At 36.0% G+C, this 14,504-nt stretch overlaps 1 protein-coding gene across 5 annotated transcripts in view; it reads left to right on the forward strand.

Annotated features, from left to right (window-relative positions):
* Nucleotides 1-2,894: 2,894 nt before the first annotated feature.
* The window catches only part of cnot2 (CCR4-NOT transcription complex, subunit 2), a 127,043-nt gene continuing 115,433 nt past the window's right edge, over nucleotides 2,895-14,504 (forward strand). For 3 of the 5 annotated variants that reach the window (XR_008725056.1, XM_055650728.1, XM_055650729.1), the window contains exon 1: nucleotides 5,405-5,501. Coding sequence is in view for 2 of the 5 variants with exons in the window: in XM_055650728.1 (XP_055506703.1) it covers nucleotides 5,499-5,501 (3 nt within the window). In the remaining 3 variants the exon portion in view is untranslated. Of the gene's footprint in view, nucleotides 3,040-5,404; nucleotides 5,564-14,504 lie in introns of those variants that run through there. The other 2 variants (XM_055650731.1, XM_055650730.1) reach the window with 2 other exon arrangements.

The raw sequence follows: 14,504 nt of genomic DNA on the forward strand, positions 1-14,504 counted from the left end.
TTACTTTAGTTTAGAGATAGTGTGGACGGAAACAGGCCCATTGGTCCACCAGGTCCGTGCCAACCAGTGATCCCCACACACTAACACCAGTCTACACACACTAGGGACAATTTAACCAAGCCAATTAGCCTGTATGTCTTTGGAGTATGGGAAACGAGAGCTCCCGGAGAAAACACACAAATCATAGAGAAAACATACAAACTCCGTACAGACAGCACCCGTATTCAGGATCGAACTTGGGACCCAGGCACTGTAAGGCAGCAACTCTACTGCTGTGCCACCCTGTGGGGTCTGTGCAAATAATTCACCCAACTCTAATACCTCACCTTGTGGGTATCCTTGGCTAACAACTGCTCAGAATGGAGGAGCGTCCAGGTGACCAATGAAAATCTGAAACTTTCACACTCAGAACAAGGGGAAACTCAAGGAAACTTACAGGAGGGGGGCTCCACTGTTCTTACTACCCATTTATCTAATTCATCAGCTCTTGCCCTGCCCCACAGTCTGCAGATCCCATATTGACTACATCAACCATTTCAAAAGCCACAGGCCTGCAGTAGCAGCAGTTCATCCTCAACAGCTTAGTAAGATTACTATTTTCCAGTGATAGAATGTAGGCGTTATTTCCAAGTTAATGATTCCCTTTGTTATAATTTGTGGATGTCACTGGCAAGTTCTGCCCATCCCAAGTCTAGAAGATATAATGCTATAATCTTTGTTGTGAAGGTACTCTCACAGTGCTGAAAACTACGGTGTTCCAGTGTTTCTACACCAGCAGCGTGTACAGAAGTGACATTTTATCTCATGTTACCCAACTCAAACCACTCACACATTTAAATAACTCAGTTAGGGCTTTCTCTTTATAGGAAAACAATCCCAGTTCCTGTAATCTCTCAAATGATTTAAGTATCATATTTCTGGAAACATCCTGGTTAATTTTCTTTGGATATCAAAACTTTGACATCCTTCGGAAAGTGTGGTGCTCAGAACTGCACACGGTGCTTTATCTGAGCCTTAATCAATGATTTGAAAACGTATAAACTGACTTCATGGGGTTTAGATTTGAATGGCTGTGTTTAAAAAGCTAAAGTAAATTTACAATGCAACTCAAATATTAATATGTAGAAGGAACCCAAGTTGAAAGTTGCAAATATGCCTGTAGGTACTGGTAAATGTAATAAGTGAAGATAATTGCTATGATTATAATATTGTAATTTAGTCTACACTTACACATATTATCCATTACAATACGTAGTCATAGAGCATGGAAACAGGCCGTTCGGCCCAACTTGTCCACGCCAACCAAGATAGCCCATGTACACACATTCCACCTGCGTACAAATGGCCCATATCCCTCCAAATCTTTCCTATACATGTACTGGTCCAAGTGTCTCTTAAATGTTGTTAAAGTACCTACCTCAGTTACCTACTCTTCCATGTACCCACCACCCTCTGTGTGGGTTCTCCTCAGATTCCTATTAAATCTTTCCTCTCTCACCTTAAGCTTATGTCCTTTGGTTATTGATTTTTGATTCCCCTACTCCGGGTAAACGGGTCTGTGCATTCTCCCTATCTATTCCCCTCATGATTTTATACACTATCCCCTTCATGTTTTTATACGCATATACCTATAATATGTACATATTATCAATCAGTATACATTAAGAATGACAATCCTAGTTTATACAGTTATCTGAAAGTGAAGACAAAATTAAAATGTCCTGATAATTGCATCTCTTTTTAAAAAGTTTGCTAGTACCTATATTTCCTTTATAACTGGCATTGCAGACTAAAGATGCATTTAAGTGGCTTCAGAATTCAAAAGCTCTCTTTCTTCCTTTAAGGTACTTCTTAAAATCTTTGACCAAGTTTTTAAAAGTCTGTACATGGTGTCTTAATAGCAAACTTTGCTGACAATCTTGGGATGATTTACCATGTTTATAATGTTCCATGATATTATCAAGTTCAATATATTATACTGAATTATGCAATCCCAACTATTCATTTATTTGAATAGACTTTTTTGTAAATCAATTAATTATTATAGCATATGTACTCTGTAATATCTTGATCTGTACACTCATCACCTCTACTTTGGTATCCATGTTATTTAAAAAATAAATGCTAACAGCCAGCGCTGTCAAAAATTAAATATTGAAATATAAATGTCTCAAAATTAAATAGGAGAAGAAACTGAGATAGTTTACAAATATTTTAAAGAATAAAAATGTAGCAGTACAGTCATTACTTCTTTGGATTTAGATTACATTGAACATCATTTACAATTGATGACAAAAAACAAAATTTGTTATCTAACATCCAGTTTTCTTAATTTAATATTTGTTACATCAAGCTACTTAAAATTAGTTTAACTTCAACATTAACGATTATACCAACATCAATAAATGTTAAAGATTAACATCATGTATAGTTATGAAGTTAACTAACCTTATAGGTCCCACAAATAAATAAACAAGTATTAAATTCAACCATAAATAGCAATTCATTTCTGGAACGAAATAATATTCATTAATCTTTTACATATTAATATTCAAACAACATTTAAAGATAATCAATTTCATCAAAAATAAATAATAGAGAACAGGCTTAACTTCTATGTTTATCTTAACCTTGAGGCTGGGTTAACTTATCTGATAATTATATATAATTCTAACTGGGGGAAGAGTCTGAGGAAAAGACTATAACAACTTTCCCCACTGTTGAGTTATCAGTGCCGCTGTGTTCATCAGCTACAGCTTCTCCTCTGAACAAGTGCTGTTAAAAAAAAACCCTATGAGGAGAGAAAGCGGCATTGAAATGAAGGTTTAAAATTAAAATGTCAAATTGTGAACTAATGAAGGAAGGGAGGTAGTAAGGCGGCCTGGGGAAGCTGAAAGAGATTTTTCTACCGTTGTTTCTTTCTCCTGGTGCTTGTTTTCAGAGGAGGGAGGCCAAAGGTCATAGGGTAAAGGGCAGCACCCAGCATCCCCGGTGCAATACACAGCCATCTTGGAGTTATTTTAGGAGATAATTCATGCGGTAAGTTTTAACGTTTTCTTTCTTCATTCCCTCGACCGGAGACCCCCCCGAGCCCCGTCCCTGGCACGTCGGCGACAACTTGGCCGATGAAAACCTTGCCGAGCGCGGCGGAGGCGGCGGGCTGACGGTGTGGATGTTGGGCGGCTGCTGGGCTATTTTTTTTTGTCTGGGCTCTGACTGAGTCTCCCTCTCCCTCTCTTTCTGGTCTCATCGAGTAACGTTAAAAAAAAAACCCCAGCAGGCCCAGCCTCAACAGCAAGGAGCTAGGGAGCAGAGTAAGATCTCGACCCCCTGTGCATATTTACACTGCACCTCGCGTACTGGGCCTGCACCGACTTTCACCCTCCTCGCACTTTATCTTATCTTCAGGATGCATTTTACACCAGCACCGCCGTGTTATATGGCTGGCATTTCCGCAGCCCTAACTATAAATTCCAATTGGCTCCGTGCTGCAATCTCAGAAATCCTTCCATCCCTTGATTATGCCAATTTATGGTCCGATGTAAATTTATTTTTAAACAGTAAAATCATATTTATCATTTTTCAATGCAACGCGTAAGTTGCTGGTTGAAGTTGGATTCATAATTTTGATTCAAACATTGTTTGGTTTTACGTGCACTACGTTATAGAAAGTTCCATGGATCCATTCATGACCATCTTATCAAAATGATGTTCCATATCAAAGGGCAAATGATATATTCCAAAAAAAAGTAGCTGACGATTGGGGTTTTGTTTCAATGGCAACTTATATTTGCAATTGCACGTCACAAACTCTTGACTGCCAAACAGCTTATGACGGAAAGTGCTAAACATTTAGTACTTTATTAAAACTAGTTTTGTTATTCAAAATAATATTATGCTTCCATTGGAATTTTACTATAATATCAGGGTATTTTTTAATAAAACCATTGATTAGCAGTAAAAGAACATTAAGTTCAGATTTTTGTTTGGTAGTCTTTCAGCATCATGCAAAAACTTTTATATTTTTTAAAATTTTGTTAGACATTAATGCTTTGAGATTTAAGGATTCCCGTGTTTATGACAGTGTATGAATGGTTTTTAAGTTTACATTTGGACTTGGCATTCACCTGATGCAACTTGAATTCACATATGACAAAAATGTAGAATAATATGTGAAGAGATGCAGGTTCTATTTGAAATTTGATATTAATTTGTTCAGGAGAAGTTTATGGAAAAATTGGTGTAACGTTATTTTATTTATAAATAGGAGTTATTTAGATATCTGTACCACTTATGCTGCAAGATGTAGTTCGCAAATTGTATGAATCTGTCACTAACTACTAAAAACGTAGGGGTTTGATAAACAAAATTATACTTGCTAATTTTGGCATTGTAAGTAAATGCAATAAAGAAACTATATGTTATATGGAAACAACGTCAGTATAAGTGGCCATTTTTACACTTGAGATTTTGTCATTACCTCTGTTTAGAGGATGCTTTAACATTTTTTGTACATAATATTGCGAGTGTTTTTTCACTTGTGCGGGAATGCATATATGTCTGCTATTTTTTTAAATTAGGGAAGCTATTATAATTAACTTTTCAAGGCCACTGGCTTCTAATGAAGTTTGAAATTAAAAATACTATAATATTGTGAGGTTGTTTCCTCCCTCCAGAAAATGAATGGTTGCTCAAAAGTAGTGCATTGTTACTAATGGCTAGTTGTATTGGCAGAAGAAGTGTAACATAATTCAGTTGTGGCTGTCAGGAGGATTTCAGTAAAGCAACATATTATTTGTGACTATTTTGGATTTTGTTCATGTAATTTGAAAGACACTCAATGTTAAACTTACAGGTTTTGACCTTTTTACGTTTCCATTGAACATGCAGAGAGCACTTTCAGATGGGCTACCTGGCATTTGGATCTGTTCCACTTTTAGAATATAAAGTTCATCATTGGCAGTAGTGATGATCAATTTGAAGACATATAATTAAGAATATAGCAACAAATTAAAACATTTTAACGTGCATATTTTTTAGTATATTCACAATGAGCTCAATAGTAACATCTCAGGAGTTTTGCAGTGATATCAGAGTAGAAAAATAATTTATTGAGTGACAAGACAGTGAAATTTCATTGAACCTTGAAGATTTCTAAGTTCTTTCTTGGAAAACCATTGAGGTAATGATTTTTAAGAATGGACTAGCTAAAATATATATATGTTCTCTGATTTAATTGTCTTTTCCTTTGTTGTATTTAATGCAACAAGTTTGTTTCTGATTTCATGTGTAAATTTAAAAAAAACTAGTTTTGATTGACTTCATAGCAATAATTTGTGAAGATAATAACTGGTAAATAACTATGTTGTCCTTTTCACTGTGACACTTTCTTCTTTTTTTAAAGTGAAGAATGGCATCTTCATCCTTATTCTTGCTCAAATATTGTAGACCAACCCACAGGCGTACGAGTCTTTCATGACTTCTTAAGACGTACTTTCATGGCAAGTGGTTGACTTGGAGTAACTAGAATCTGAATTAACCAGCTTCACCTCTCCTTGGAAAGGTTTGAATCAGAATTCATATGATGTTGCAGATGTAGTGACATATGGTATACGCATTGTTATACATTAAATTATCGGAAATGTATTTCTGCACTACAATTGGCGCTAATTGTTATAAAACTGCTGGTGCACTTGTCCAAAATGTTGATTTGGAATTACACATGGTGCCTTCATATTTATTTCTTTATGCTGATTTCTATGGTGCTGCACTGAAACCACCTAAACAACACTAGAGTGGTAAAGTTAACATGGCAATAAAGTTTCTCTGCACACATATAAAGAAAGCTTTTCAATAATAGTGTATTTAGCAATAGAAAAAATATTGGGATTGTGTTTGTGCTGCCAAGTGTGCTTGTACTATTGCGAGCCTCTGAGGAAGTGTGGCCAACAGTATTCCTTTCCCATCCCACAATATGTTCTGCTGGTTCATACATCATATTTTTCTCTCAAATTTGATTACTTGGATTGTGGTTGCAAGCTGTAAAAATAAAATTCTAGCAAAATATTAGGGAAATTATATGTGTGCAGAGAAACTTTATTGCCATGTTAACTTTACCACTCTAGTGTTGTTTAGGTGATTTCAGTGCAGCAACCAAATAAAATATGAAGGAAAGGTATGGTAGTAGCATATTCTGTTTACTGAAAGCAGGGTTTTGGAATCGCAATTAATGTAGTGATTAACACTGAATTAATTTAGCCAATTTAAATAAGGGCCAATTCAGATTCTTAGTGGTGTTTGCAAATCTAGACAAATTTAAGCAGTTTAGTATTGGACATGGTTGACAAATTTGACTATCTTCATAGGAAAAATTACATATTAAGAATCACAAACAAGGATATCATATTTAATTTTGAAGATAGACACAAAATGCTAGAGTAACTCAGCGAGTCCAGGCAGCATTTCTGGAGAAAAGGAATAGGTAACGTTTCAGGTCGAGTCCCTCATACAGACAATTTTAATTTTATTGTCTCAGCTTTACACGAATAATTGTAAATGCAAAATTTTCATGCACATGTTTTTGTAAATTTGCACGAGCCAGTGACTGCTTGTTCCAACTTCTTACACCTTTGTCCAATGCTACAGGAACAGTCTCGAACACCATTGAGAAATCATAGAAACAGAAAAATAGGTGCAGGTGTAGCCATTTGGCCCATCGAGCCAGCACTGCCATTCAAAATGATCATGGCTGATCATCTAAAATCAGTTCCTGCTTTATCCCTCAGATCCCTTGGTTCCTTTAGCCCTAAGATTCAAGATTCAAGATAGATTTAATTGTCACATGTGCCTGATGGCACAGTGAAATGAATTTCCATACAGCCATACAATAAAAATCAACAGGACACAACACACTATAGGGTTTGACATAAAACATCCCCACACAGCAGAATCAAAGTTCCCCACTGTGTGGGAAGGCACCAAAGTCGGTCTCTTCCTCCACTATTCCCCGTGGTCAGGGCCTCCCCAAGCCCTCCGCAGTTGCCGCTACGGGGGGCCCAATGTTCAGGACCGCACGCCGGGGTGTTAAAAGTCCGACGTCGGGGCTGCGGGACGTCCTCTAAATCTAACTCTGTTTCTATGGCCAATCCATAATCATTCTCACCACAGGGAATGTGTAACAGTTCAAGGAAAAAAACAAATCATGAACTCCTGGATATCCATGGATGGCCACGGCGTGCAACCTTGACAGCTTTGATCTCATCAAAGGAACGTTTAAAACAAGATATGCACTATGTACTACTCTTTACCAGAATGCTGCCTGGATTAGAGGGTTTCAGTTACAGGCAGAGTTTGAATATGTTTGGATTTGGAGAGATTGTATTCTCTGGAACATCAGAGGTTGAGGGGAGACATGATAGAAGTGTATAAAATGATGAGAGGCATAGACAGTCCTTCCACCCTTTTTCCCAGAGTGGAAATGTCCAACACTTGGTTTGAGGGAGAAAATGTAGTGGAGATGTGCGGGGAAAGCTTTTTACACAGAAGGTGTAAAATGCAGTGGGATTAAAGAGGCTCTTAGATGGGCACATGGACGTGCATGGAATAGAGGGATAGGGATCATGTACAGGCAGATGAGATCAGTTTAACATGGCAGCATGTTCGGCACAAACATTGTGGGCTAAAGTACATATGAAGCACATAGTTCCTATGTTCTATGTGATAGGCTTTTCAGTGCAACTTTGGGTTAAATGTCTAATTTTTTTAAAAGCTCTAAATGCTTGTCTATTCAGTGAAATAGCAGCCTACTACGTAGTAAATTATGGAGTATACCATTATTTCAATGGCCAATCCATAAGAATCCAGGAAAGTGAACATTTTTGCAATAGATCAGATAACGACCACAATTTTATTGCCATGCTTAAACAATTTGAAGAAAGTTTGGGGTCTTTGTTGAATTTATATCTCTTGCATGTTGAGAGTGACACCAATGTTCCATCTGATGTTAATGATCTGAAACATTTTTAAAGGCAAAAATGTTTATAAACTTACATCACACTTCTGAAAGCACTCCACGTACAATAAACTAATTGAAGTGCATTATTATCAGGTAAATACATGCTTTTGCATCTATCGAGATTCCACAAATAGCAACGGAGATGGATGTTGAGGTAGATGTTAGGCCAGAACAGCATGTTTACTCTTTGTTTTAAATCAAATCTTATTATCCTGCATCTGAGAGAAATTGTCAATGTTTTTTCCAGCCATCAGAAGAATATTGTAGTAATTGAGACTGGATTTTATATGCACAATGCACATGACATAGTCACAAAGAGCAAACTAAAAGCTCCTATTTACCTGTAAGGAGGTTTAGAAGTTAAAACTTTTTTGTAGTTTCAACATGTTGCTCCCTATGTAATAGTACAGTGGTATTTGCTCTTAGTAAAATTGCAATTGGTAACAATCTGATTACTACAAACTTTAAGTATAAATTCAGAAATTAGTGTCATCGTGTAATCGGATTACAACCCATGATCTTATTACCCATTAAGTCATTGATCTACTTCAGACGAAGAACAGCTAGATTTTGGACCTGTTCTTTGCACAGTGCATGTATAGACTGTTTCACGTTGATGACCATCAATATTCTGAGAGGAAATGCTGAAAGTTTCTTCCCGGCTTTCAAAAGTAAATAATGTAATTTTGTTTTTGTCTTCATCCTGGAAGATATGTCTTTGGTTGGTTTTCTTAAAGGGATACCAAGACTGTTATGTGCTGCACTTTCTTGCCTGCACAGTCTAAACAGTTGGTTCATTCAGCTGTTTAATAAAGTCTGGTTGAGATCCATACTGCTGATCTAGCAATTTATTGCATACATATCTGCTGACTTCTAGAGGAAGAATGTTCACAATCTGAAGCATTGCTTGCGATGTGAATTTTATGATGCATCCTTGAATTACAGTTTCAGTTCAATATGTGCCAGTATACACATTTTGTTTAAAGAACGTTTCTGTTCTCCCAAAACTTCCTCCTTTTTAAAATTGGTCTTTAAATTATGCTTTTGCTTCACTCTGTAATTTTCAATTAAAATGGAGAAAAAATTAGGTTTTATGTTGAATTCAAACTAGCTCACCAGCTTTGCTAAATAAATGCATGTAAATTTGACGGCCCTTGATGGTTTTGCTTGTTACTTTGTACCATCCCTGAGAACTAAATTAAATCAATACTTATTTCCTTGGAATTTGTTACGATGTTCCATATTTCCTTCAAGTAAAGGAACAACTTCATTTCTCGACTATTTGGGTTCTATCCTCTTTAGGTAGACTAGTATCTTTACAGTATAATTTGAGACTTAAGTTTGGGAGCTAACCTCTGGCAAATGCTGAGTAATTAGTCTAATTTGCCAACAATAATAAAGTTTGATGCCGGGGCTTGCTAGTTAGAGGACCAGCAACACAAATAGGTCAATTTTAAGTTCTCTTTAAAAGGATCTAGTACATTAATATTCAAAAACATTTAGCCGAGATAAAATTGTTCTTTACTGTTCATTGTTTTGAAACTACTTTTAAATGGATGTAACTTTTCTATCAGTTTGGTTCACATTATACTGATTTCAGTTAGTTGTTGAATAGCTAAGAGAAGTTGGTAGTTATGCACATCATGTACACTGGAAAGGTGTAAATTGGTAGATTGTGTTCAGAGTTTATAATTTAAAATTTATAAAAGTATATCCTCTAGCATGGGATTGAAAGTATAGTTGTATTTTTACATTTTTCCAAACTTTTCCAGGTCTCTTCTAACTTTGTTTCAGTTTATGTTGTTTGAACAATCAAATTTACCGTTTTAATTGTGCAGTGGTACTGTGGCAGGATGAAATGACGTGTGTTTCGGCATGAAATTAAGCCACTTTCTCTGCTTTGCTAACATTGGATGTGTTGGTACAGCCTGATTCATTTCATGCACTTGACCATATAAAGTTACTTGATTTGTATAATAGTTACTGTATGAATGGCTAGAATGGTAAAGTTCTGAGGAGTAAATTGTACTCTCTCAGTTTTCCCATGGAATTTTGCACTGATGCTTAATATAAATAGAAAGTAATTTTTGTGCAGCACATCCTACAAGGGATTTACAATTTGTGTTTACAATACAAGCAGCTGTATATTCTATAATGAACTTGCTTAAAAATCATTAATGAGCTTGCAGAATCTGAATCAGGAAGTGTTGGTTAATTTGTTTCATGCCATGTAAAAAATAAATGAGAGAGAGAAAGCAATATAGGATTAAGATAGCGATGTGAGAGATAAAAAGTGTGTGAAGTAAACATTCTGATTTGTTTTCTTAAACAATCAACCGGACAAGGGTCTCAAACCGAAACATCACCTATTCCTTTTCTCCAGGGAAGCTGCCTGACCCGCTGAGTTACTCCAGCTTTTTGTGTCTATTGTAGGAAAGAGATTTAAGATATGTTTTATATATTTTATATATATATATATATATATATATATATATATATATATATCTATATCTATATCTCTCTCTTAAATCTTCACACACACACACACACACACACACAATATATGCTTCCTGTACTTAAAAGGTGTGCATATTTTTATTCAACACATTCCATCACTTTAAGATCTTAAATGATGGAATGTGTTGAGTAAAAATATGCACACCTTTTAAGCACAGAAATACTACTGACAGGAACTGAGGTTGCCCAGATTGTTTCAATCATCTGTGCCTACTAGTCAGTCAATTGTACCAACATTTGCTTTGCTACCCAATAGTGAATGTTCTTATGACTATAGTACTGTAAATACATTTAATTTGATTAATTGCACAATTACATTGTGATCCAGATTGGTCTATTGAAGATAATAATAGGACATTCAGTTTTATTCCTGATAAAAATGAGCTTAAATTGTTTAAATATTTTGATTGCTTTGGATCCAAACATTTCCTCATATCACAACAGCATAAAAGTTATTATTTCATACAAGTAATACAATTCATCACATATGGCCATTTCAATTTTAAAATGTGTTGCAAGAAATGCTCAACAGCATTATAACTATGTATTAAGTAAGCATTTACCAAATACATGGTAATCCGTGCTTTTTAACTTCATTAATTACTGGCAACCGACATGACCTTAAATATCTTAATTGATGTGATGTGTTGAGTAAAAATATGCACAGAAAGTACAGAAAGCAATTTTAGTGATAAGAGCTGTCCAAAGCATAGAGTGACAAATTGAAGTCCAAGAGTATCTCGGGGGTTATCAGATTTCTGGTCATCAGACATATTCATTTATTTTTCAGTATTTGCAAACAACAGTTTATTTCTGTACTATTCGATATGTTTTACTACTGCCTGCTTTTTCCTATAGCTAAACAGGAAATTTATGATCTCCAAGCGGATGTCAGTTATTGCAACAGATACTCCGGACAGAGATGTTAGGGGTGGTGGGAGGAGGTGGCAGTGGCAGTGAAGAAATGCTGCAAAGTAAATAATTCTTGATGATGCCACGCTACCAGTACACTTATATTTTCCAACTGACAAAATAATTTTGGATTATTGATTTGAATATTTTCCAACTGACAAAATAGTATTTGATTTCCATGATAGTTAATACAATTGCAGTTAACATCCCTTTTACAGTTTCTGCTGTATGACAATTTTCACCTTGCCATCTCTCCTTTTTATTGCTCATGATGTAACAATATCCAGTGTGGTTTATTTAGTTTTCCTTGGCCTCTTATTTTGAGCTAAATAAGAGACGCTAAGAAAATCAACTGAAAATTTAATGTCTTTTTCAGAATGTGTGCGTGTATTTTATTTTGCCGTTGGTACAATTGCATTTATATTTTCAGCATTTTTTGTTTCATCTCGATGAAAGTATTTCCAGTCCAGAGTCCAGAATAATTTAAACTTGAGATTTGCATCCCAATTACAGTATTTGTGCAGAGGTTATTTATTTCATATCAGGTGTATAGTTTCTGCAGGCTAGTTATCCGAGATTCAACTTCTATGATTTTTTTTTGACTAAACTAGCAGCACTACACATAATCTGGTGCAGATAGTTTTGGGGCAAATTAATTTTGTAAATTAGGTGATTTAAAAAAAATAACATTTAATTTTAGCAACTTGAATTTTTTTTTAAAGTAACGTGAATGTTAAAATAAAATTGTAGGTTATCACCGCGAACTACTCTGCATTTGAGTTGTGATTTAAATGTAGAAAGATAACCAAAACTGATTCTTCCGCGACATTAAAGGAAACATTTGCGTAAAAAGTTGATAACAAGAGTGGTGCAATAGGTCAGATTTAAATCTAGAAAGAGATATCGAGAAGCAGAGAGCTTTATGATGATTGTTTCAGGGATTATGCATCAGATTTGCAAAGAAGGTCTTAATTTGGAATTAAGAACAGAGAATCCACTAGAGTTCGGAGTGAAAATGAAATGAAAATGAATGAAAATTTTAAGGACCAAAGATAGATAAGGATTAAAACAAAAGATAGGACCATATGGTGATTTAAATGTCAGGATGAAAATGTACTCTTCAGACCTGGAAGCTCCCAAAGCCAGTGGTAAATGGAAAGGAAATAGACAATAGAGTTTGGGATGAGTTGTATTTATGGAGGGAAGTAAAATAATGATTGGTCACAGGAGCTTTGGATTAGCGTGGTGGGACCAGGGCTAAATCATGTCACAGAAGTAGTGTCATATTTTTGTGCTGGTAAGAGTTAGTGAGCGGGAAGTTCAGTATGTGGCCAAATAGGATTCTGTTTTGGCGAACAGTCGGGATGAGTGGCTGGAAGTAGATAGGAAAAGGGTTTAGCTTTTGACAAAGCACCAGGAAAGAACATTGTTAATAACTGCAACAATTTATTTGGAGGAACTGGGTGGGTTCACACGTTAAATTATTTATGACTTTTCAAGGGGCCAGATCTTGCAGGCACATGGTTGCTGTCCATTTTCACTGCCTGTGATTACCTCACATCTGTGTTGATTTGCCCTGAAAATAGAGATCCTACTCTACTGGTCCAAAAAACCATAGTTTGGTGGTGCCACTTGGGCTTTCAATGAGGCAGAAATAAATCCTTGCTTACAGAACTCAAAGGCAAGCTATGATAGTGGTACATTTTTGCCCACAACTCTGAATGCGAAAGCTGTAATGGAAAACTATAAAACATAAAGTGAATAAAAACTGTTTTCATGAAATCAAAATTTAGCAAAAAACTTGAAAAGAGTTAAAAATAATTAAAGGTTTAAAAAAAACAGAATATATTTGTAATGAAAACAGAAAATATTGCAAGTATTTAGGTGAGGCAGCACCTGTGGAGAGGGAATTACATTTTAAGTCGCAGCAAAGTGGGGGGAGATGTTGAGAACAAAGGGGACATTTGTGATAAGATGGTGAAGAACAGAAATTGAATGATGAATGGCATTGGTGATGGCTTGAGAGGGTGGTGGCTGCAGATATTTATTTAGGAAATAAAATAGATCAGAGAGCCGAGGGAAAAATAAAATATTGGAATTATCAGAGCCAGAGACGTTTGTTAAGTCTGTTTCTTTTTCCAACCTCAAGTATTATCTGTATGGAATTTGCAATCCTCCTTATGACCATGTAGGTTTCCATCAGGTGCTTCTAAATATGTGAGGTTTGATAGATTAATTAACTACTTTAAATTGCCCCTTTTGTGTGATGGATTAGTATAAATAGGTGGTTGATGGTTGGTGCAACTCGGTGGGCTGAAGGGCCCGTTTCTGTACTATTTGTCTTTATGATTTAAATCTTTCAAATACCTCAAGAAAATAAAAGACATTAATGCATTATTGCATTTGAAAACCAAGGATGTGCTTTCACCTTTCACTTTAGGTTTGGGTGGCACTTCAAAATGGTACTGAGCACGTGCAACAATGTTGGAAAAGGCATGAAAGCGAGGGAAGTGTCCTGTGTTTGTGCAGCTGGGCTTTGAAAGTTTTGTTATTTTGAAGAGGAGTAGATTAAAGTGTCCTCCGTAATGTTTGGGACAAAGACCCATCATTTGTTTATTTGACCCTGTACTCCACAATTTGAGATTTGTAATAGAAAAATCACATGTGGTTAATGTGCACATTATCAGATTTTTAATAAATGCCATTTTTATACATTTTGGTTTCACCATGTGGAAATTACATCAGTGTTTATACATAGTCCCCCCCCCCCCCCCCCCCCCCCCCCCCATTTCAGGGTACCATAATGTTTGGGACACAGCAATGTGTAAATCAAAGCAGTCCTGTTTAGTATATTGTTGCATATCCTTTGCATGCAATGACTGCTTAATGTCTGCGATTCATGGACATCACCAGTTGCTGGTGATGCTCTGCCTGTATTGCAGCCATCTTTAGCTTATGCTTGTTTTGGGGGCTAGTCCCCTTCAGTTTTCTCTTCAGCATATAAAAGGCATGCTCAATTGGGTTCAGATCGGGTGATTGACTTGGCCACTCAAGAATTGAC

This window comes from Leucoraja erinacea, chromosome 19 (genome assembly GCF_028641065.1).
Source record: "Leucoraja erinacea ecotype New England chromosome 19, Leri_hhj_1, whole genome shotgun sequence".
In the NCBI taxonomy this organism is placed as follows: Eukaryota; Metazoa; Chordata; class Chondrichthyes; order Rajiformes; family Rajidae; genus Leucoraja; species Leucoraja erinaceus.